Below are 24,488 nucleotides of genomic sequence, written 5' to 3'. Positions count from 1 at the left end.
TATATATATATTATGAATGTTGAGTTACTAGCTTGTTGTTTTTTAGTAACCATAACGCATGTACGCGTGTTATTTGTACTCGATTTAAACTCGGGATAGTGTTTTTTTCTAGCAAAACTATTCAGATAGTGATTAAGTCATTAATGGGAATCCGCGAAAAATAGAAAACGCCAGATATAATGAGCATACATACAACCATTTATATCGTGCGGCTGGCACTTGAGATACATCAGGCGAAATAGCATTTATTCCTCTGGGCCTGGCCTCTACTGGCAAGTCTTTGCTCTGATCGATCAGGATGAACATTTCAGAAATTAGCATAGACGGGAGGGGAGCAGGCAGCCTCACTTGAACTCGCTACGTTTCTGTGTCACAAGCTGCGCTTGTTATGGGCACCTCTTCATGCGTCATTAGCGTGCGAGCTGCACATCGTTGGTGTAATATGATTGTCTAGGCGTTTGTTTAAGCGGCTATCGCTGTTCGCCCGGTCATTAGAATTTCGAAAAGGTCGCGCGTCAATAAAGCATCTAGCGGGTAGTCGGCGGCCAGTCAGCCCCTAAGAACACTTTAATGAGTAATGAGTAATTAGTTATACATTTATCGTAATCACCTTTGATTGTTACCTTGGTGGTCAGGTGTTCATGAGCTGAGTGGGCCGTAACGCATGGTTGTATTAATTGTGAGACTGTAGACCACTATGACGTCATATCAATTCATCCATATTATTCTCATGACCAAATAACTACCGCTAAACATTAAATACTAGCTAAATGCTGAAGTAACCAATTGCTCTGATACTTTATAGCCTTCGAGATACGTGCACGTAGATTATATTTTTCGGTATGTTTCGATAATGCTTGTTAACCGGCACCGTATTTCAACCGGTCTACAAGGAGCAAAATACCCCAATTCAGTTCACTCTATCGTGCACATGTTCCGAACGTTTAACTGTGGCCATGTCAAAACAACGCAGTTACGCAGCGGATAGACACAGATTGAATAGTATTGATTTTAATTTGCAGGGGTCGTGGAGGTGACTGGCATAATCGTTCGGCAGGCAACATCCACGCACATCACTTGCTCAAAATGGCGCAATCATTCCGGGCAGCTTCGACAACGGTCCATACGGGGTCGCTTACTAACGGCCAAACGGTACTCAGTCAAGCAGGATCAACAATCGCCGACAAACAGAAAGAAACGAAGCTATAGCGTAACTAAAGATCCAATGTTTTCTTGGTTCAAAGGACCAACCAGGCCACTAATTACTCACACTAAAAGTATATATGGAGGAAACAAGATCACTTCGTAAAAGGTTGATATTGCTCCAAGAAACAGGCTACGATAACCGTTTCTCAACAAAACTAACGAGAAGATTTCAGGCACACGTGCACGTAAAGGTAGCAAACCGGAGATTATAAATGTCGCGTGGAAACAATGTTATTGTATACATAGAGATCTATACGTTATGGATCAATATACACCTATCTGTTGTTCCTATTTTATATACAAGACAAGCGAAAACACAGTAGGCAGGAAGGTAGCTACTGTGTTATACAGTGATGGCAGGCGCCTGCTCTGACAGACTTTTATTCCTGACGACGAACTGACAGTGGTGACGAAGGAGGCTGAACACTTGGTAAGGTCATGCCAACGCCGACAAGGCGCTAAGTGACTCCGCAACCATCCAGGACCAACCAGCATTACTATGACGGCGTCTGCATGTTGGCAAGCTATCAAGAAGTGAAGAAGTATTTTGTTCAAACCTTATTACAGACCATTGCTCCTTGCGAAGCGTCGACTATTGGCCACGTCGGGATCAGCTCAAGTGATTACCATGACAAGACGCGAAGCTGATAGATAACGAGAAATCTCGGGGTCGGCGATAAGTTTTTTTTTTTTTATATAGAAAACAAACTGCGTAGTCCAGCGCATGATACGTTCTTGGTATCAGATACCCTTGCAACACTGCAAGGGGCCAAGAGGAAAAGAGCGTCTTTGGGGAAGGGGGATTCGATAAAACTTTTTGTAGGAACGATTCCTCAAGCATCTGCGCAATATTAAAAAAAGGAAATAAAGAACAACACGCTGGTTTAGGAAATCACAAGTTCGACCTAATAGACATCGAATGTATCTCCGATAGAGGTTAGCGACCGTAAGGCAACAGTAGGAATGATAATGTTTAAGAATTCACTAAAGGTCCTAGCAGACTTAGTACGTATCCTCTGAAATATCTTTATACGTAAAAATATAGAGAAACCATAGTAAGGTCTAGTTGATGGCGGGCACGTTCTTGTGGCAATCACAGGACACGACAATATATGTGATGTATCTGAACGACATCTATGTACAGGCGATGTTGTCAATTGTATGTAAATAATATATGTGTGGACGGATTCAGAGGTAGCAACAGGTCGACGAAGTAGTCAACTGTCAGTTATTGTGTAATTTTTCTTTGATGTCGTTTTTTTGACTAGGTTTTACGTGCGCCGTGTGGCGGGGTCCGTTCTGAATATGGAGGGAACATTGTATCCCCACGTACGGTATACAGTGTATAAATAGATTACCGTCAATCAGTGCCGACCACTTTGTGTAGCAGTGTGCAACTTTTATGGTAATGAATCTGCAAAGTCTCAATAGCACGAGACAGAAAAATGATGATGTAAAGTATTCGATATGAGTGAATGGTTCAGTCCAGATTTATTAGACCGATCCTCACAGAGCCATGTGGTACCACCGTATTTTTCCATATCGTTCCATTAGGAACTGAGCGGCAACGAAGATTACTCAAGTAAACAAGTAACTATTTGCTATTTCTGGTCGTCTGTTTCTAGCGTCTTTTTGCTATAGCCCACAAGCAATTGAAGGGTATCAAGGCTCTAAGTTATCTCTAAGAGATGAACAAACAAACAAAGATTGAACTACGCGACGCTAATACATATCGATACTGATTTGGCTACACATTTTGCCGCTGCTCAGGCGTGCCTCTATCCGAAATCGGTTCCTGGAGTACTATGTACGATAAACATTACGTTATATAAACACTAAAGGAGACTTTGCCCTTCTGCTATGATAGATGATGATCAATTGAGGATATGATAACAGCAAGGAAGGTGCGTAACAATCAACTAATGTTTGTTTAGCTTTTCGACATCTCAGTTGCGGTCCGTAACTTTACTTCATCCGTCCACATTATGTAAATGTGCTCGTTAGTATATAGTTGCGTGTTAAATTATGTAAAAACAGACTTTGATCAGTTTTGTCGTACGACTGAAGACAAAAGCTACATTATTCCCACTTCAGAACAGTGGTAAATACTCTCTCCGAGTAAATAGCTAACCGTGAAGGCTGCTGTTCCTGCTGCTGACAGGGCTGTATAGTGAATGACTGGCGGAAAGAGAGAGATATTATAAATGATACAGGTATTAATTTTACTACTCTAGTTAAAGTAGAGACGTATTAGTAAATCGTACAGTGTTGCTAGTACAAGCAGACGAAAAAGCTTCCGTCGATGAACTATTATAAGAAGTTATTGTTATTATGTTGTCATATTGTAAAATAAGTAGTAAAAGTTTAAATTATTACGTAGCTTTCTTGCAATGGCTATTGACTGATGTGTTTCAAAATTAGCGTTTTTTTTAAACGAAAGACAGACAGGCCATAGGAAAGAAAGGAAGACAAATAGAAATTAAACGTTGACAGTCATCATTATAAAACAGACGTGGAATCAACATTTCTAATATTATTACAAAACACCACAACGCATAACTTAATAATGGAACCCTCTCTTGCGTCCATAGCAGTTCCTCGATGAGGTCACAACGTTGAAATAATGTTAATAAGTAGGTATGGAGGTGGCAGCTGCTGTAATGAGAGATAATAAGCTCTGCGGACTATTCAACGTCGTATGTTGCACGTAGTCCATACACGAAAGAAGCCATATCTAGAAGCTCATTGCTTGTAGCGTCTGACCATGATCGACCACAAAGTCATTTAATCAGATTCTAATATCGGAATAGGAAAAGCAACTTGGCAAGAGTGTAGAACTGATAAACGGAAGATAAACTCAGAACGTATGTTAGGGTTACATTTTCTACTCTACCGTCACTCTCAGTCAAGTATATATGTAGACTTGACTTGGATGTTGTGTGCGCGTCTCGTGGCCTCAAGGCTTTGTCCTCTCGAGTGGCCACGAAGCCGGTTTCGATGACTAAGGACAAACAGGTCAAAACGGAGGTACCGAACAGATACGCTGAGGCAAACGCCACCGAGATTTTTAACAATAAAGTTTATGTAACGAAAAGCAGCATATTGAGAAGCTGTGTCTCGTCGTTGCGGGCGCGGACACGGACACAATTAAAAAATACTTCTCGGGAAAAGGGCTCGACGCGTCGCTTTCACGCAGTATTACGTCAGGTAACTGAGAAGTGACTTCATTACCATCGTGTCATTGTACTTGTTGACTGTAATAAAAAAAAAAAAAAAGTAATAATGAAACAGTTACAAAATTCGAAAGTTCGACCAGTTCCTCTCTGGAGGATAGACGACTTGTTTGATTCAAGCATTAGCGGTTGGCTTTTCTGGCCTTTTTACTGCCGGTCGTTTCGTTGTTTCGGTCGACGAGTGTTAATGATACTAATCGTCAGTAGGTCTAATTAGTGAAGATGTGGATGACGATGATAATTTGTAGAGACGACGTGACAGATGTATTCTTCTATTATACCGTCAAACAGTATTGTTTCTACGAGAAAACTATACAGGCGTGTTTACAGCATAAATAGAAGAATGAGTAAACATGTAAAATGTTTATGGAACATTATGTGAAAGCGTCAACGAACAAGACCTATTGTACTACTAGCTGAAATTAAATATATTGAAGCTCTAATAATAAGAGACTATCGAACAGATGCAAGTTATTACGTATGATAGCTGCCAGAGACAACGGTGGTGTGATGGTTATGCTGAGCCGTATGAAGCCGTTCATACAAAACGACGTCCTTAGATAGATGCTTGAAAGCAGACGAATTAAATGAGAAAAGAAAGGATATATTTGTCAAACAGATGGTGGATTGGACGAGCAAGCAAACCAAATAGGATATGGCGATCAACAGCGACATCGATGATGACAATAATAGAAACAGTATTCATAAGAAGCATAATACGAAGTATTCCCGAGTGAATGTATGAACAGCTGGTGATGGTGGCAAAGTGCTGGATAACAAGTGGACAAAACGCTCCACGATAGCGAAAAATATATATTCTAATAGATTGCACGAATAAACAACGGACCCAACACGCTTACATGATTGCTCCGCAACACAGTTAACAAAAGACGCAGCACACGACAAGAAGAAGGTCGACTAGGTGTTACGTCCATGGGACATGCGACTTCACGAATTCCACGTCAACTCGCTTGACGCTTACTGTCTTCAGATTGAATGCATGGGGACCAACTTTGTGTTGATATGAATAGTCATCTGTGATCAATTGCGATCTCGTCCAATAGAGAACAACAAAGGAAAAAGCTATAGTTAAAAAAAAAAAACAAAAACAAAAAAAAAAAAAAAGAATTGGTTCAATTACCGGATAAATGGATACGCCACCTATTAGGACGTCCAAATTCAAATGTAGGATTCTGTTACCGGTTAGGAGAAGCAAAAAGCTGAAAAATAGCATTCGAATGAGTGGACAAGTCACAGAGGCAGGATACAGAGGCCGCAGCAGGCTACTAGTGTTTCTATGTACAAAGAATAGGTATATTGACAATACTGTCTGTATGCCTTTGTTCGATGTTTGACGGTTTGATGGATATATCAAGCTGTCCGTCTACTGGTTTACCTCAGAGTTTAAGTTGTTTCCTATGGATTTTCCCAGAGAGAGAGAGAGAGAGAGAGAGAGAGAGAGAGAGAACTTGAACATTTTTCTCAGTCTAAAGTAGCTTATGATCATTGATAGAATTCGTATTTGTATTTCACTAGAGACGTTTGCAGTAGGGCAGCAGAACAACCCAAACTTATAGCAGCTGCTGGATTTCGTTAGCATTGGTAAACCGCTTATGATAAAGGTCTGAAAACATGGCGAAAGAGTACCGCCAGCGGAAGACGCGTAGGAATTGTCATTGTCGTCAGCTGTAGTGTACCGCTGAAACAGCCGTTCCCGTAGCAGCAGGAAAACTCCACTCGTACTGTACGTTAGCTGTGTGGTGTCCTGATGAGTATAAGGCCAGGCCTCCTTTTGCTTGCCCTGTATCAAGCGTGATTTGTCTCGACTAATGATTATTCAATTCAGCGACTAGCTAATTGCCGTTAACCGACGCTCTTGATCCGGCTTTTATTCTGTTTCATAAAGTGACTCCGTCGATTACTATTCATCCAACAACGTTCAATGCATCACCCCTATCACTTCAAAGTTCGACTAAAAACACGGTGATGATGATGATGATCGGCGAAACAGGCAGACTTTATCGCTCAACGGAATTGTGTATTTTATGACTACGAGAACGAACATGGTGAAACGAAACAGGACTCGGGAAGGAACATAGCAGTAGTGGGCGAAAAGATCATTGAAAAAAAAGCACATAAATATCAATTCCTAATATATGTATCTAAACCACACCGTTCATCTATGGAAAAAGGTTTATATATATATATATATGAAGATTACTATGATGAGTACTATATATAAACCCGGTTGCACCAACATATCACCAAAGACAAAAATGGGAAAATACTACATAGAAAAAAAAAAGTCGAGCAACAAATAATAAATGAAATGTCATTTTAAAACACAGCAAATACTACTATCTGTTTTTCCTTTGCTGATAGCTCCAACTGAAGTAGACTATGGGAGGAATTAAGTAGCAGGGGGGGGGGGGGGGGGGAGATCTAAAACTGCGTGTACGCGGTTAAAGGTCGTGTTGGAATTAGAAAAAAGTTGTTAGATGGGAATCTTGAACTTTCTACCTAGCGGCGTCTAAATATTTTGTTCTTTCAAGTAAGGAACACCTCTTTAAGTCTACAGAACTAATAACTTACCGAGTCATAAGTATGCATATATTTATCATAATATATGTACGGCTCGAAATGAAAGTTCTACTTAATATGAAAGTTCGTTTGTTTTTACATACAACTAAACTGATCATCGTAGTCCGTCTTCTGGGCCCGCACATCGCTGTTTTGTCAAATAAAGTCAATCCTCCATGGCGGTCGGGAAAAGCTGGCGTATTGTCGATAGTAGAACGAAAAAGGATTTACAGTTATTGAACAAATGACAGCCGCCAATCGGCCGGGTCTTCCCTCTTCGAAGCGGCCAGTACAAAAGCGGGTGTCCTCCGCCGTTGAAAAGCTTTATGTGGCCCTCACTATGCATTCCAGATAGGGGTGTACTGCTAGGTTTCAGCAGGATGAAACAATACAGCCTGCTGCATTATCTCCCAGCCCTGCACCCATTCAGGCGCGCAGGTAATTTTGTATCAATTAATAAATTTATTTACGTGGCAGTTGAGGTTTACGCAGACAAACGAGCCACTACACAAAAATCCAGAAGTTGAAAGCTAGTATTAAAGTAGCGGTACAGTCGATCGCTGATAACACGGCTTATCTAAGACTATTATACTATTTAGTAGAAATTCTGCCCCAAACGTCTCATTTTTCTTCTTATTTTTATAAATGTTGAGTAGAATTGACCTAACTCCATTCGTCCGCCTAGTACTCAACGTAATAATAGCTTCAAGCAACGTTACGGATGCTTGTGTCGCTGTATGACAGCTGAGGTAAATCGTCACTTCATTTTAAGTAACCTGAAGTAGAGGCTGAATTAATGGGACAGCCCAACTACGGCGTCTGTACAAACAAAATATGACCGTTAAGAAGTTCGGGGGGTTACCTTTTAATATGTAATTGATTCACTTCAGTAGTACAGCGTTTATTCACCCAAAAACAATGACATTAAATCGATTCCACTTGAAAATAACAGAAAATCATATAAAAAAAAGAACATTTTTATATATATAGCTTTTCTGTTTGTGCAAAATACGTTTGTTTTGATTTATCGAACAGTGAGCTTTTTTTCATTGCTAGACTGGGCAAGATCTTCATGAATCGGATCAATTTTGCTGGCATCATATAAAAATAAAATGTATTTTATTCATATATCTCATAATAACTTTGCGTTATATCATACATGATAGAAACGTTGTAAATAGTTCGCACTAAGTTAAAGCTTGCTAACTGGGTTTGTTTCAAAATCATTCTCGAGTCACTTCAAGGTTTTTTTTGTCTTCATCAAACACAATACCTGGAGTACATACAAACACAAGCCGGAGTGCGAATCTGGTTTTGTTAATCTTGAAAAATCTTACAATAGACCTAGTCAGCCACCTGAGTCGCGTGCCAATCACATATTCCCGAAGCTCTCCATGAAACGAGAAGTACTTGCAAAACGTCTCATACGGGCACCTCGTCTAAAGTTTGCAGACCATAGCTTTATTTACAGCTATGCTCGAATTTAAATAACGGTTGAATAAAAGCAATAGGTTTTGTCCTATGCAAGCAGCCACACCCTTCACAATGAGATGTTCGCTTTTATTTCGATGTATTCGATTTATGTACGAAATTATCGAACAAAAAAAACCCGGAAGGATAAGGCCGATCGCTAAATTTCAGCAAACACTTTCGTAGCTGTCTTACAATAGGACGATCATTTAGAGACGATAATTAAAGAGCCGACCGAAGTGAAGGTACCCATCAAGGTAGGAGGCCTGCAGCTGGCTCAATTCTAGCCTGTTACACAATATGTATACGCGTGTCATATCAAAATAGTCAAATAGTCAGCGGCATTCAAAAAGAATGTTGACGTTCTCAAAGTTTATGCAGCCGACCAAAGATGGACGCATTATGAAGATAATGTAAAAGTTACTTAGAAATCGTGCGGCAAAATATCAAGCAGGGTCACAATAGAGTAACGTTAGACTCTGGAACTATGCAAACGTCTCTAAGACATTCTGCTCACCGAAAGTGGCCTTTCGCTAAATCAAGCTCGATTGATCGAACTGTGCCGGGAACTCAAGGCCATTTGTTTTTCGTGGTTTCAGCCGGTCACGGCGTAATATCCTTCTAAAAATAACTGTGTCCTGAGAACTCAACAAGTATGCTTGCTCTACATGCTGTCATCGATGTTTACCTTTAGAAAATACCGTTTGAAATAGTAACCGATGTTGGCTTCAGGAAAAAGACAACACTCTCGGTCTCAACGCGACGGCTAAAACGAAACATCGTTTTATTTACTTTAGGTAACTACCAGTTCTTTGATTGTTATATTATCATTGTTTTGGCTGTAGAACCAATCGCAAAGAGTATTCCTAACCAATAGTTAATAGACTTTAGTTATATAACAACGCAAACAAACCGAGCATTTTCACGTCACGTAAAGCACGCTCTTCATTACCTGATTACCGAGGCTATCAGCATTGAAAAAATTCCTGCCAACTTAACAGCCGAAACGCATTCAATCCCAGTGAACATCTATGTTATTTTTGCAGGTTGTAGACATTTTTTTGAAGTTCGGATTGCGTACTGGTGCTGCATTTACCGTGACTGGCAACAGATTTCTATGCAAAATTGTTATGGCTAACGAAAGGTGGTGACTCTATGCCGGTATGGAACAAAAAAAAAAGGGTACTAAATAGCTGCGGGAGATACGCCTATGCCTATAGTTATGCTAGATCTCCAATAGAAGAAAGACTATCTGCTAGTGGAAACCCAAAAATACTAGACAAAAGCAAGGCGGTCCGAATACCTATAGTCACATGTAGTATAGATCCCAGTCAACGGAGGAAACATTCATTTAACAGATAGGGCCCGGTAGATCAGTTGAAATTATCTTCTCCACAACAATGCCAGACATAAGTGGCAGAGACGATCGAAATCACCCGTAGAAAGTTTGTACGGGAGCTTCTTTAACATCCCGCAGCATTTTGTAAATTTCGTGTCAACAGCTTAATAACTTGTACATGAAATTACTAATGGTTCTAAGGGTTTTTGGCAAAGGCCGTAAAGTATAAGTAGATCACAATTAAATGTATCGTAAGAATCTCAATAGAATTCTCTGTTTATGTTAGGTAAAAGAGCCGGCGTGCTTCTGGATTAACCAAATATGGAGTCATCGACTCCTTATGTAAACGTTTAAAGTATAACCAGTTTGCGAATTTCACAAACATCATGGATTAATAATAAGGAGACTGGGTAATCGAAATTTCTGCTTACAAAATTCCTCTTCTCATCTAACTTACAGCAATATCGTAAACTGCACAGGAGGCATGACACACTTTCAAAGACGTTTTTTTTTCTAGATAAGGGTCTAAAAATATTAGGCTTATGTCTGTTCCTCCGTGAACTAGGCGTTCAGGGAGAATCTGCATTATATAAGAGCTTAGGCTATGTTAGGGTGTTCGCAAACGTCAGTGCCTTGGTCACGGGCACAGTCAGGTTTTTTTTGCATAATACACTTGACGTGTGTCGTACCAGGACCTCGATGCTCGGTCTTACAAGACGCAGTTAACCCAGGGGCATTAACATATAGGCAATAGGCCGCACGTTTGCTATATAAGCGAAGAAGCAGTTTCAGTGCAATCCTAATTTGGTATCAAAAGCCATCTACTGAGTTAGTTTAAAGCACTGTTTGATTAGACTGGTCGGCAAATAAAATTATAGGATATGGGCATACGATAACCGTCACGCCAACGATTAAAAAAAAACACGTAACAGAGCTAAACAGACGTCTGAAGCAAGCTTTGGGCAGCAAGTGTCATCGAACGGTTCCTTTTGTACGTGCGTGTTAACTGTTCTGGTTACTGAAAAAGAATTTGTGTCAAACTTTCGAAACCAGATGAGAGAAATTAGACGGCGCCACTTGTCCTGGCGCACCGAACATACTGAAGGGGGTATTTCGGTGAATCTAGCCCTAGTACTATACCGCCTTGCTCATGCTGGTTGACGCCATCGGATATTTGTTTTTAAATTTATTTGATAAGCCAAGTTTTTATTGCCTTTCGCAATATAGCTTTCTATGAACGAGAAGCCAAGGGACTGATTTCTATATGTATAATTTTGGCAATTACATGCTGAAAAAGGTATAACATTAGGCAGTTATTATCAATTGTCAAAGAACTTTGTTTGTGATGTTATTTAGAGACCTTTGCCTTATTCTGCGTAAATGGCTCGTTCTGCCTGTAACTAATCAATCGCATTCTATATATATATATATATACTATATACAGAACTGACCTGTACCTGCCAACCTGCTCCGCAGCTACCGTCAATAATAACCAGCCAGATATCGACGTACCCTGCAGTATATCGTGCTACATACGCACGATGTTTATCCTTGTCGCATCACGAACACGCTTCATAAACGGCAGCTGTTTATTAGAGATTCTTTCGCGTGCACTAGCATCAGACACGCAGCGTACGCAAGGTACAAAGCGATAGAGATAGTAAGTAAGAACAGAAAACAGAGATTAGCTTCAGCATTTATGGAAGCCTGTTACGTCTAATTCCGTGCAGTAACTTTATTTTCATATGATCATATTGATGCTGTTCCATAGGCGGATATGTTAAGCTGCCGGCGTTTTTATGGATTACACATAACCGATGGCATAAAAGTATAGAGACATTAGCACCTGAACGTTGCACTTCAAAATGCTTACGCTAGCATCATTAATAACTTCAGTATGCGCTTCGAGCGGTGGGTGTCTGATACTTTTTTTTTTCCATAAAATATTGTACATTATCGTATTTTCTACCCAGCGAAGCGAATGTCAAACGCTGCCATCGCTGACAAAATGTAACCTTGTTGACTCCTTCAAGCTTGCGACGAAGATAAAGCACGTAAGGATTCTTTTGAGATAGATCTATTAAACACAACTATTAATAAGGAGAAACAATCTATTTTCCTCTGAAAGATCAAGTTTAAATTCTCAAGCAAAACGGGTGGCTTAAGAACCCGCAGTCAATGAACCTTGTGGTAAACAACTGTTGCTTAATTTCTATTACTTAAATTAAACTTAGGGAAGGGGAACAGAGTCGATACGGCATCTGAGGCCCAAGGATCGGTATTACGACGTCAATATTAGCAACACAAAACGACACAAGGTTCATAATGTATTCATAAGTTAGGTCTGTTTACTCTTGTTCTTCATTATGGCTTGGCCTGGTAAGTTGACGAAGGCCTTCAATGTAAACTGGTGGACCAGACTTAATAAACTATTAGAAGAACGCAGTATTAATAACAAATATTAATTTCATAATGGTGGCCGGTTGCTGGCTGCTTGGAAAGCCACCTGATGTTGAAAGAAGACCAGACGGCGTTGGAGCTGTCATAGAGGTATCATGTGAAGTGTACAAAAAAAAAAACAAATCATTTATGAAATTGCGTGATTTTTGGCCGAAGTTCCAGAAACCAACCTATATCAGCTCTATCTATGGAGATAGACTTACAGCAGACAATCTCTAATGGCTACAAGATCGAATATATCTGGTCGAGTATCAGGTTCTATTAGATCTACATCTTTTAAGCTTATCAATCGTTACAACTTCCGTTTTATTAACGGAATGTCTAAAAAATATCGGTAAACAAAAGATACACTTTATATCATATAGAATATTTTATGAATATTAATAATTTTACTTAGCTGCAGAATGGGTCCAATGTTCAAAACAGCTTTAGCGATGTCAAATGATTTCTGTAAATAGCACGGGCGTTCCGCGACTTTATTGTAGATTAATGAAAAAAAGGACAGTATTCCCTTATCTTGAAAATTAATTATTAATTTATGCCCATGGGAATAGCGGTTTCAAGTTGAAGATAACTGAGACAATGGGCTGTGTGGACATGCTTTGGATGCGTCAAAAACGAATCAATTACATAATTGAAAAACGAAAAGTTAAGTTACTTCTATGTTTAATTGCCCAATTATTTAGCACAGGATTAAGCAGGCGATAGAAATCGAAGAAACAAATGTTCGGGTTCTATTCCGCGAACGCCGTTAGCAATTGCCATAGTAACCGAGTTTAACGACCTATACTTGCCGCTAAGCAATCCTTAGATGGGTGGCTCCCAGCACAAGCTCCCAAGCTTCACCGAGGGTCATCTTCAAGCTTAGACAGCCAGCAAGGACCAACATTCAGGAACTTTGTCCTATCGTTCGCTAGTCAGCACCAGCTTGCCTTCCTTATATAGACACAACATTACGAAATACTTCTTTTACACTTTTTTTTTTTTTACCTGTATGATTAAACTGACGAAGACAGAAACACAAGGTAAAAGAGAAACTGAGTTATAACCGAGTGACTAATCGACCTAGCGGTCACTGTAGCAGTATCCGTTTAAAAGGCTATAGTACAAAATGTTTCAACTAGCTGCTCGGACGATCTGTTTGAAGTTCGGGGACCTCTTTAAGCAATATGTCAATATTTTGCATTCAAGCATTTTAGAACTATTGTTACCCTTCAATCTGATATACGTTCGTTTACCCAATGATCAACTAATTTACTAGAAATATCTCGCTTTTTAACAGATTACTCAGCCTATACTATTCACTACTACTCGCTAAAATTACTAGAGGTCCCGGATCTCTTGTTTTTGTCTTATATGACTAGAAACTTCCCAAAACTTATATTGAGCTGAGATTGCTGCGATTATTATTGCAAGCAGAGAACACGTAGTACAACGATTACCTTCTCATACATTTTTTTATTAATCTTCTGGTAACAATTACAGTCGTACCGTCAAAGTATTTATATCAACGAAAAATTATAAAGTTAAGAAAGTATGGCAGAAATAAAAAAAAATCCCTCTTTCAACAATGGATCAGCGCGAAGGCAAGTTAATTCCACTTAACGACAGCTTATTTAGCCCGAAATTTTTTATTTGGCTTAAAAAATAATGTGTGCGGAAGATTGAACAATGAAACAACGTGTCGTGCCGGTCTCTTTGAAAATAACCCAATTAGAAATAGAAAGACCAGCCTAAGGATTGATAAATTCGTGAAGAGCAGAGAAAAAAGCATCGTACTTTTTTGTTACTTGCTTTATTGTAGTCTGCAGGGTATCGGTTGTGACAGCTTCGTCCGCCATATCTATGAATTACTACTATTATTATTGCTAGTATAGGATGATCAATTTGCATAAATACGTGTGTGGTGTTAGAAAGCGTAACAATGAAGTTGTATGCCGTCCAATTCAACCATGGAGACGCGGCTCAAAATTTTCCGATTTATAGAGTCGCTAAAATGGCCTTGTGTGAAGAAAATTATAGAAACGATGCGTTATTGACGCAGGGGTGTGGACGGGCCTTCGCCTATCTCATTTCGTCAAAAATACGATTACGGAAAATAGTTCCGCGTCGTGTTAAAAATCTACGAGGAACAAAATGTCAGTTCGATACTTGATGTATAATTGCCAGTGTCCCTTCGTCATCGACCGCTGCACGGAAGTTTTAACACTAGCCAACTGACATTCCCAGCTAACATCTTCCTACCGTTCCCCGCAAAAACGATCGATCGTTGAAAGAAGTTGTTGTTCTTATATTTAAACGTAAACTTTTGCCGGCGTTCGAGTGGCATTAAGTTCGATGGCAACATGAAAACGCTGAAACATATTAAATTGATTGACATAGAGACTAAATTTATAGGCGGGAACAAAGTTAAAGTTACAGCGCGCGAAAATAGGCAATTGCTTTTAGTTTATACGTTCTTCGGAGAAAAAGACCTATTGAACTTTCTTGTTTATCCATAATCTAGTACAGCAGGCGAAGTCCGTTAGGACAAGATGAATTCCTGCGAGGGACTAAAACTTCTTAAATATATCATCACTTAATCTCAATGGCGTTCGCGGTGGATCATTTGACTCATAAAGCTACAAGCGAACACTTCAAAGATCTGCGTTCTCTCTTCGTTATAATGCATGCGACGCAGACCAGTTGTTACGTTCATGTGTCAAAATATGTGGTCTGGATGACCACTGGCAGAAGTAAAAACGAGATATAATGAAAAATACTTTTTGAAACAGGTACGCTTAGACAGTCACCATAGTCATAGTATGCTATCTCTAACAACGATAAAGAATACGTGTTTGTTTAATAAAAAGCTGAGTTACTGCAGGCTCGTCTTACGAGTGCAATCAATTGAAGTGACCAAAAGTTAGTTAAGTGCGTTGAATATTAGACAATCCTTAACAATATTCTCTAGCTGCGTTTTTATTTATTAAGTATTAAAAGGTAAATTATTCTCCTTGAACGGCGAGAAGGACGGCGTGAACAGTACATCGGTCGTTCAAAGATGCCACAGATGCCTAGAACGCTGACATTGGCCCGGATCGTAAACAGGCTACGTTAGGCGCAGGTATTAATAACTTTGGCATAAGGCCCTGATAAAGTCCACAGCAAATCTTTGCGTAAAATAGGGGTCTCAACGAATCTTTTTTTTCGACGACTTACCGATAAATTCGCTGAGAATTATTGGCGTACTGGTTCTCATTGCTGGTGACTCCGACTTGGCTCTCAAAGTGAACCTCGTAGACCAGAGCGTTATACGGTAGAGTCAGCTTTAATGGCAATGCTGCAAATATTGGTGACAGCAGCAGATTCTGGAAGCGGTTAGAGTTTAGCTTCCTTTCGTTCGCTTGCTGGAACTGTGTAGCATTCTAGTATTTGGTATATTTCTTTACTCCAATGTGCCGAACTTGAGATAACTGCAATCTTGTGCAGTATGGCCGTGTTTCCGTAACGCCTAGTTGGCTTCTAGAAACTTCTTCAACGTGCACGTTTATAGGATATTGTAAGTCCTTCACGATGTGAAGGTAGTGCTTCATCAGCGACGGTAAGTGTACCCTTTGCGCAGAGTTCCATCGTTCTTAGTCCTGCTGTCTCAACTAAGCAATTATGGACCGAATTACTAGTACCAGTATAGCGAGCGACGCTGCTGTCTGTGTAGATTGTCACAGAATAGCGGCTTTGTAAATGCAGTCGTGGGATGAAACAAGTACGAATCGAAAACAGCCAGATCGCAACTAACAAAAAAAGCAGGATTTTAGATTTGTTTAGCGGTCAGTCAACAATTATATAAAGCCAATTACAGTTTCCTAAAAAACCGTTCTAGTCGTGCATTGAGTCATGGCGCTGCGAACTGTCGTGCCATTAGAGACTCAAATGAAGGCTGAATCATTATCTTCGTGCCGAAGGGAGATTTCGTCAAGAGGGGGAGCTGCAAAAGTTCTCGAAATAAGAAATTTTTATTGACTGCACACTGATCCGTTTTGGTTGGTTAAGCACGTGTTAGCTCGGATCGATATACCTGTGTGAATGCGACGAAATAGATAAGGCTATGAGACCTATTTACCGTCTTATTACTTAATCCTCCGGGTGTAGTACGAGGCAACGTATGGAGACAACAGTTCCCGGTGACCATAACGATGACCGTAATAGAAGCAGTTCCTACCTATTTCTATTGCGGAGCAGCTTTAGCGAGTATCGGATAGTGTGTTTAGGTTTAAATTGTATTACTAGCAATTGCTGATGAGGACGGCACAAGCTGAGTCGGACAAGTTGGTTATTAAAACGAACACACGTTTATGTGTGTCGATTCAGTGTGTATTACGTAAACAGTTTCTCTATTACAAAATATGCCACGTTGAGAGATTGCAGAGCTCAGGTTATATATATGGAGTTGTTCGTTTGATCAATTCCAGCAACAAGGATCGACGTTCTTAGATGCACTCGATCGTAGATAAACAAGATTGCCGATATCTATCTTCTAACTAGCCATTTCTGAACTAAAAAATTAACATTCTTCGAGTCAGATACGCGTCCGTTACATCGAATAGAAACTTGCTTGCAGCTTTACCGCCCGCTAGAAATGTACGGCCCAGTCCGCGTACGCAGATTAGAAAGCAGACAAGTTTGCATGGGCAGCACGTTGAGAAGCCTAGAAAAATGGAAAAGCATGTGACTTTTCGCGTTATGTCGTTATAATTATCACGACGAATGTACACGCCTGCGCGAAGTCAATACGCCTTGCCGTGTTGTGTAGAACAGACGACTTCTGCTGATGTTTTTTTGCTGCTATACTTCATTCACGGCGCATTTGAAAGCAAAGATAAATGGGGCCACAGTCTACCTTTAAAGGTGTAATGAAAAATAAAGGTACATTACATCGAATACTGGTCTTTATCCTGCTAATCTTGCCATCTCCCCACGTGCAGTGGCGATCGAAGTGTTTAATAGAAAAACAGGCACACAGGCATAAATTGGGACAGAAAACTAGCAAAGAAGACGGAAGTGAATCCAACCTTTCTTTCCAACTTTTCTAGGCATTTGACCTTTTCACATTAATCTAAAGGTTTAGAATTTAATTACCACCTAATATATCATTTGGTCGGCAGATTACTGCATCCATTTAGTAGTAGACAAGCGTGAAGAGCTTCAAAAATAAAAGCAATAAATTACATTATATGACAATTCAAATATAATACAATTTACAGCAATTGTCCTTTATCGTAAATAGAGATAGTACACTTCGTGCATCTTTGGCCAACACCTTCTCAATATCTCCTGCCTTCTCCTAGAAATATTTTCGTCTGATCTAAGGATATACTCAGCGCAGAACGCAGCCATGCCTTTGTCGTGCTATAATAGATGAACTAGCCTATGATCGCCATGTACGCCCCGTTTTCTCCTCACGTGCCTGAACGGTTTCTCTAATAGGACAAACCAGCGGCAGCGGTCATGGCCAGGGCCGACATCGCCACGGCCTTGCACAAATAAATCTGCAAGCGGATCTTGAATGATAAGCTATAAAACCCCACCAATGGAGGAAATGTCGTTTGCTGCAGTTTCCTGCACTATGGGCTAGTTTATGAAGGCAAAATATAGTGGGGCAGCCCTGCGCAGAACAGTGGGGCATTTTAAGCTAATTGCTATAAATTTCAGTGACGGCCAGACGCAACTTTGTTACGACTAGCATTGCCGATTATTAAACAAACCAACAATTAGGCGGTGCAGCAATTGGCACAGGCAAGCAATTAGAAGAGAGCAGACCTATATATATATCGCTTGAGGCAATAAAATTGAATCCGCAGAGCGATTTTAAGATGGAAGAACAAACTACTGCGTTACAAGGTAGAGAAAATACATTCTATCAATAGTTCTGTTTCTGAACTGGCGTGTCAGAAATTTTGTGTAGATATAAACGCAGACCACTAATTTTCTGCTATGATATAGGTACGTAACGAAAAATGCGTAGCTATGAACATGAAGCGCCAAAAAGAGAGCGGCGATATTGATTAAGAGCTACATATTTGTGTGTTATTTTAAAAAAAAACCGCTTCGTCTCGTTTATTGTGGGGTTCCATTTGTTATACGACATCCACAGTCACTTACGTTGACGAACCGGTACAGCTAACGTCGGTACACCAACTCGCATGAACGTTAGATCTAAAGATTTGACGTTAATAATTTCAGCGCAGTGTTTATCCAAGCCCATAAAGCGAGCCCACATCTGTTTTCAGATCTCTATGTCATCCATGTTACAGGCCGATACGTGTTTATCCCACGCGTTTGAAAATATTTCCCGTTGATCTTTTGAGACATGTTTGTACCTTCTGCAAAATTTCACAACAAACCTGTAGGATCACTTCTACATGATAATTGGAGCGACGACAGTGCTTAACAATAGAGTATTTTAACCAACAGGCGTGTAATGTATTTTGGCTCTTTAATTAGCCTTTATTCTCAGTGCTGTGTAAATCGTATACAGACGCATGATCTATGTACGTGGAAAACTGTTTGAGAAGTTACATTCAAGTTACTAGGTCTTTCTGGTCGATTAGGTAGTGTTGGCCCGAACCGCTTGATGATAGGGTACCTACACTATTGTGCGGTCAATGGCAAACAAACCTATCGAGAACAACGATCAGGTTAGGAAACAGCTGGCGAGTCACCTTATATCATATGGCACATTTGGCCCGTGGCCTACATGCATGATTAGTTTGTTTATTTACGGAATATCTACAGTGGAAACTACAGATTTACCCGACTGGCGTAAACCAGCAGAATTATGAATTCTGATGATGTAAATGTTCAGGCCCTTCGATTTATACGAGCCGTATCTACAGGCTGATGATGCAATGAAAATATCTGGAATTGATAAAGGCCTAGTCGTCAGAAGTTGAAATAGAATGCGCGGATTTGAACAAAAATCAGGTATCGATCTTAAGATAAGCCGTATGACCGGGAACGCTTGAAAAGTATTTTTGGCCAGCTAGCCCTTATGTGGATATAAACGGAAACGTAGTAAAACAGTATCGTCGGAAAGTTTCCGATGACACAGTGACCATTTGCCCCTTTGACTGACTTGATCCAAGTTTAAATTGCTTATTATCCAAATGTCGGAAGGATTATTTTGAGCACGACTTACTCAGAGCCCGATACTAAATACGTCTGACGTCATTATATCCCAGACAGCTTCCAAGTTTTTCGTTAAACAGGTGAAAAGGAATCAGGATTTGGGACGAATACGTACAGTACAAAAGCACGTGGCGACCGCATAGGAAAACTTGTTTATGCTGGTTAGAAAATTCTGAGATCTAGTAAGACTTGAAGGTCAATTACATTGCCTTAAACAAGCGCAACGAAATTTGACTTATGAATTTTTGTTATCCTTAACTGTCACGTTACGGTACACTGAAAAATAATTGCCTACGGAAAAAGTACAAGTTACTACAAGTGCCAACGAGGCAACTTAACTAGCCTTTAAAATTCACCCACTGGAAAAATATTGTTCCAACGAGTTTGATTTCTTGAGCTCCAGCCTGTCGACTAAATTATTCCAGCTTAATAAGGTTATACGCACATTTGTAATAAATTAAAATTTAGTTTTAAGGCAAGGTATCACGGGTACTACCGGCTATCGAAAGACGACGTCATTTGTAGACTACACATACTGTGCGCCTGGTCCATTATTTACTATGGTAGACAGCCACTCATGAGTATACTAGAAAAGCGAGCACTACCATAACTGCATCACAAAACTTAATCTTAGGGACTGGGCTCGTCAAACAAGATAGATAGCGGCTCACGGCAGATATCCTGTCAGAGGTAGGAATTGCAGACAAGCAACAAAAAGCGATTGAAGTATATCGTATATAGGCTACTGCGGTATATCGTTTCCGTCCATAGTGACACAAAATAGCGACGAGACCCCTGTCATAGAGGCTTTCGCACGACGTATGAACCTAATTCAAGCAATGCGTTTACCCCACGCACTAAATACCGCCTTTGGGGATACGCTTAATACAACCACGTGTTGTCAACCGGAACAGACCGCGCAAGACAACGAGTTCGCGATCAAACTCATTGAGAACTATGATTTCCATGTATGCCCTGACTCGAATCATATCCAAAGTGCCGATCAGCGTAGAAGCTATAGAGATCAACCAATGTTACCCAAAAAGTATTTGCACGCTTGCCATAATTTAGATCTCGGATCAAAGGTCTTGAACCGTAGTTATCTTGTAAGGTTAAACACCACGAGCGCCATGCTTACGTTATATTTGGAGCAGCCCACCACAGGGCAGCAGGTCCGACCCGACATGCCATCTGATACATGTTTTAAGCCATGACTAATCATTATGAAAAGGTGCACAGAGGGGCGCCTTGCCAAAAGCTGCTCGTTATCCCTTGAGGAATAGCAGTCGAAATGTTACTAAAGCATCTGCAACAGCTAGAAACAGACGTTTCCTATAATTGAACGTCTGATTTCCGTTTCCATGTGCCGCGCACGTCCCTGTAAGCAGTGTCTAACCAGTACACATTTAACATCTGTCCTTCACAAGAGATTGTCAATGTCCGCTCCTGAAAAAATACATTAATGCCAGCAGAAGACCGGTTTAGAATTCTAAATTTACCAAGAGTGCTGGTGTCGACTCTGGCATGCGCTACTAAGTAAAAGTATCTAAATAAAGCTCCAGTTCGTTCCGGAATTTTACTTAATTCAGTTTTTGGATGAACAAGTCTAATCTATGATATATTGGCCATTTTACTGGCCCTTGTGAATCCTTCAGGCAGTGTTTTAACTTAGTTTTCCAGAATGTAATATCTTTTTTTTGCAATAAAATCCTTAACAGGTTTTTTAAACCATCCAGATTTTTTCCGCTAAAGGAGCTCTGCAACGGTCGGAAAATATTACAATCGGAACTACAGGGTGAGTGAGGCAGAACAAGCCATTTAAACTTGTACAATCCTTGGCTGATGAAGTTGACATTGCTTTGATGATGAAGGTTTTTCTTCTGTTCAGCCTAGCCGGACACCTTTCTCAGATGCTTTATTGAAAACAATCGAACTGTTCACCGTACTCAATGGAGCTAACGCTTTGATTGTTTAAGGGAAATTCACAGATAGGCTATTCCTGACAATCCCACTAAATGCACAGCATTATCTTCTTCAGATAAGGTCTCGCTTTAGCTTTCATTCGAAGACTTTGACCACGATTTGCCCTAAGTGGTATTTTGTAAATTATTTTCTCTTCATTGTCCACTACCATTTTTGCAATAAAAGGGTTATGCTCATTTACTTTCAGATGATAATCGGCCCTGCAAATGCGCTTTATTAGTGAGCGATTGGCCAACTTGTGAGGAATCCCGATGTAGACGATAAATTGACGTAATCGTTGCCTGTTGAAACAGTCAATTTGGGCGTTCCTACATTTTCTTCAACCAGATAATTCGCAATCAAGCTAATATGTGGGTTCTTATCGACTACAGTGCGAATTGCAGCATCCTCATGGACAAAGGATCGGCTTGGACGTGCCTTTTCGTCGATACTGAAGTCACCATTATTGCTCTTCCGATCGGTTGCAAAATAATGTCTATCTACTTCTCCCACAAGTTTCCTCACAAATTTGGGTTACGTTCAACCCTCTCCAGGAATAAACTTCTGAAACTGACGTTACTTATACTTCTGTTATTTCTATATTTAGAGGCTTATGCAACTAAACCAATGAACTAAGGAGAACATGGTTCTCTAGAACAAACGACCGCTTTTCTTGCCTTATTCAAGTTTTTTTTCTGGTCCTAAAACTCGAATCGCTTGAACATAGAACTTATGAGACGACCCACCAAATACTGGAGGTTTTCATAATATAAGAACTAAAAAATGGTGATTTAAATGATGACAAAGGAACAGCATCAGCATCAATTGCTGCGAAGATTACTTAATGATGTATTGTTCATGACTTAACTGCGTCACTGGTTTGATACCTCATCGGATGTGAAGACAGCGGCTAGATTCCAAAACCAGCTTAATCAATAAATTCGGTTTGGAAAGAATAGCTTGTGCATATGTACACTTTTTGACTAACGCTAATAGTTTTAGTAGAACCCACGAAGTCTAGATTGCATTTTTTGCGGGAAAATTTAGTGCAGTAAAATGGCAAACTCACCTGTATAGCAGACCTGCTGCTTACCATTTTTTGCTTCTATATATAACCCAGCGGTATCAAGTGCTCGAATCCTCTAATATAGTAGTATTAAGCCACCGTTCGCACGCTGTTTGCCAGCGAGGGACAAATGAACCGGAAGCTTCATCTATGAAGCAGCGATCCTTGCCTATTGAATTATTACTACCGCAACACCGGTGATATTTGTCTACTCTACATAACTAGACGGTGCAAGCGTACTGCAAACTTTCTAATCTTCGACCGATCTTCCTTCCTCCATTATTTCCACCCCAATTTGATTCAGTTCATTACGCACCGTCGCTTTGAGCGGCCCGGTAATGTTCACGAGCTGAACAGGACGACAGTCTTTGATTGTGTAAGATAATAACATGCGTGGATATCTTAAACTGCTAGCTCTGTTTTACGTGCTTGCTCGCGTGTTATCTTGCCGCCGGCCTGCTCTCCTTGTGCTTCCCTCACCTGGGCTATGTACTAAGTTTCAATTTGGTCGCGTTTGAGTGAGGTCCTCGAAGAATAGGCTTGGGACGTGCTTTCTTCTGTGACCGTCAGACCATTAGAACGACCGACTCAACGCGGTTACAGAGTACAGAACCGTGCGTGCATGCAACGGATGCCGAAAACGATGTTGCTAGTAGTTAAGAGCGAAGCCCAAACTTTAGGTTGACCTCATGGAAGAAGTGAGTCGCAAAACGTAAGGCAAAGTACGGCTCATTGCCAGAATTATCGCTCAATATATGCGATCCATAGCGATGAAATCGCAGACGGCAACTGGCTAAGTTGCGCGTTGTGATGTGCAGTTCCAGAAGTTTCAACTAGAACTTCTTGTACACCACCCAGAAAACGCGTTACGTCGCCTGCCTATATCTGTGGGCAGCGACTCCATAGAGTTGCATATGGATGCGCTAGAGACACCATTTTGTAGAACCTGGAACCTTCCCTTAATGCCTTATCCACATACTACGTGCGAAATTTATCACTTCTACTTTCAATAAGCGCGTCCGTGGCATCTACGCCTCATTGCCACGATATTGCCACTTTCAGTGAACTTCAATAAAGTATGACGTACTGTTTATTTATATGTATAACTCATATTACTTGTGTGAACTTATATTCATGTATCTCAATCTTTTTAGATACTTCCTGATGTGACTTAATAGATTAGCTTGATGTTGTTTCAACGCTTTGAAGTGTCGTTGAAGAAATGCACTAACCTTTCTCATAGCTTATGAATATTGTCCTGCCAGCTTGTCAAACGAAAATATTTCCTCTGTATTTCTTTGTTTCTGTGACACCTTCAACATCACAATCCTATTACGCCTTCTCCAAATGCCCGTCGACTTCATAATGATAACCGTTATCAGTAGCATAGAAGCTAGCGTTACTTCCAGATTCGATTGACTTCTATACTACATTTCTAACTGAACAAATAATATTCATTAATATTTTTAATAACAATAACAAATAATATTTTTCAGGTTTAGAATGATGTAAGTATTACCAGTATCGTATACAATGACGACGATGGTTGTTGCCGGCATGTTTGTTTACCATCTTGATATGTGCGCACATTCATCAATCAAGGAACATGGATGAAGAATGAAGCTCAGCTAGTCGATTATCTTCGCAAAGTTACTTTCATTAATATTATTAGTAAGGATCAGTGTGTTAAAAACAGATACTGTTCGTGTTTATTTTTTAGCTCTCGTGAGGTGTAGGACAAAGGGTCGTTGAATACAGTATTCATTTGTCTGTCCGACTCAATCGAACGTGGCATGTTCCAATATATTAAACTTATACATAGTTCAGATTTATCAATTCGAATACATAACTATCGAAATCGTCTTTATTATATCCATAAACTCTCTGGTGCCTCGATGCTGATGTAATCTGTGTTGTGCTGGCCAATCCCGCAAGTGCCTTTTGCCCGCAAGTGTTCTCCACTTATTAGCTAGAGTAAGTTCTCCTGGGGGTACACCAGAAAAGC

The 24,488-nt window shown here is 40.2% G+C and overlaps 1 protein-coding gene across 6 annotated transcripts in view; it reads left to right on the top strand.

Annotated features, from left to right (window-relative positions):
- LOC111270538 (uncharacterized) overlaps positions 1-24,179 on the top strand; it is a 170,125-nt gene extending 145,946 nt beyond the window's left edge. For 2 of the 6 annotated variants that reach the window (XM_022850799.2, XM_022850800.2), the window contains exon 21: positions 1,023-6,793. In XM_022850799.2, coding sequence (XP_022706534.1) covers positions 1,023-1,209 — 187 coding nt within the window. In that variant the 3' untranslated portion in view covers positions 1,210-6,793. Of the gene's footprint in view, positions 1-1,022; positions 6,794-21,173; positions 21,343-21,625; positions 21,957-23,979 lie in introns of those variants that run through there. The other 4 variants (XR_015314977.1, XM_086972521.1, XM_086972520.1 and 1 more) reach the window with 4 other exon arrangements.
- The last annotated feature ends 309 nt before the right edge of the window (positions 24,180-24,488 follow it).

The sequence above is a fragment of the Varroa jacobsoni genome, unplaced genomic scaffold, assembly GCF_002532875.2.
Source record: "Varroa jacobsoni isolate VJ856 unplaced genomic scaffold, vjacob_1.0 scaffold_1488, whole genome shotgun sequence".
Classification (NCBI taxonomy): Eukaryota; Metazoa; Arthropoda; class Arachnida; order Mesostigmata; family Varroidae; genus Varroa; species Varroa jacobsoni.
Note: the sequence above shows the minus strand (reverse complement) of the source record. Positions and strands in the feature narration are given on the sequence as shown.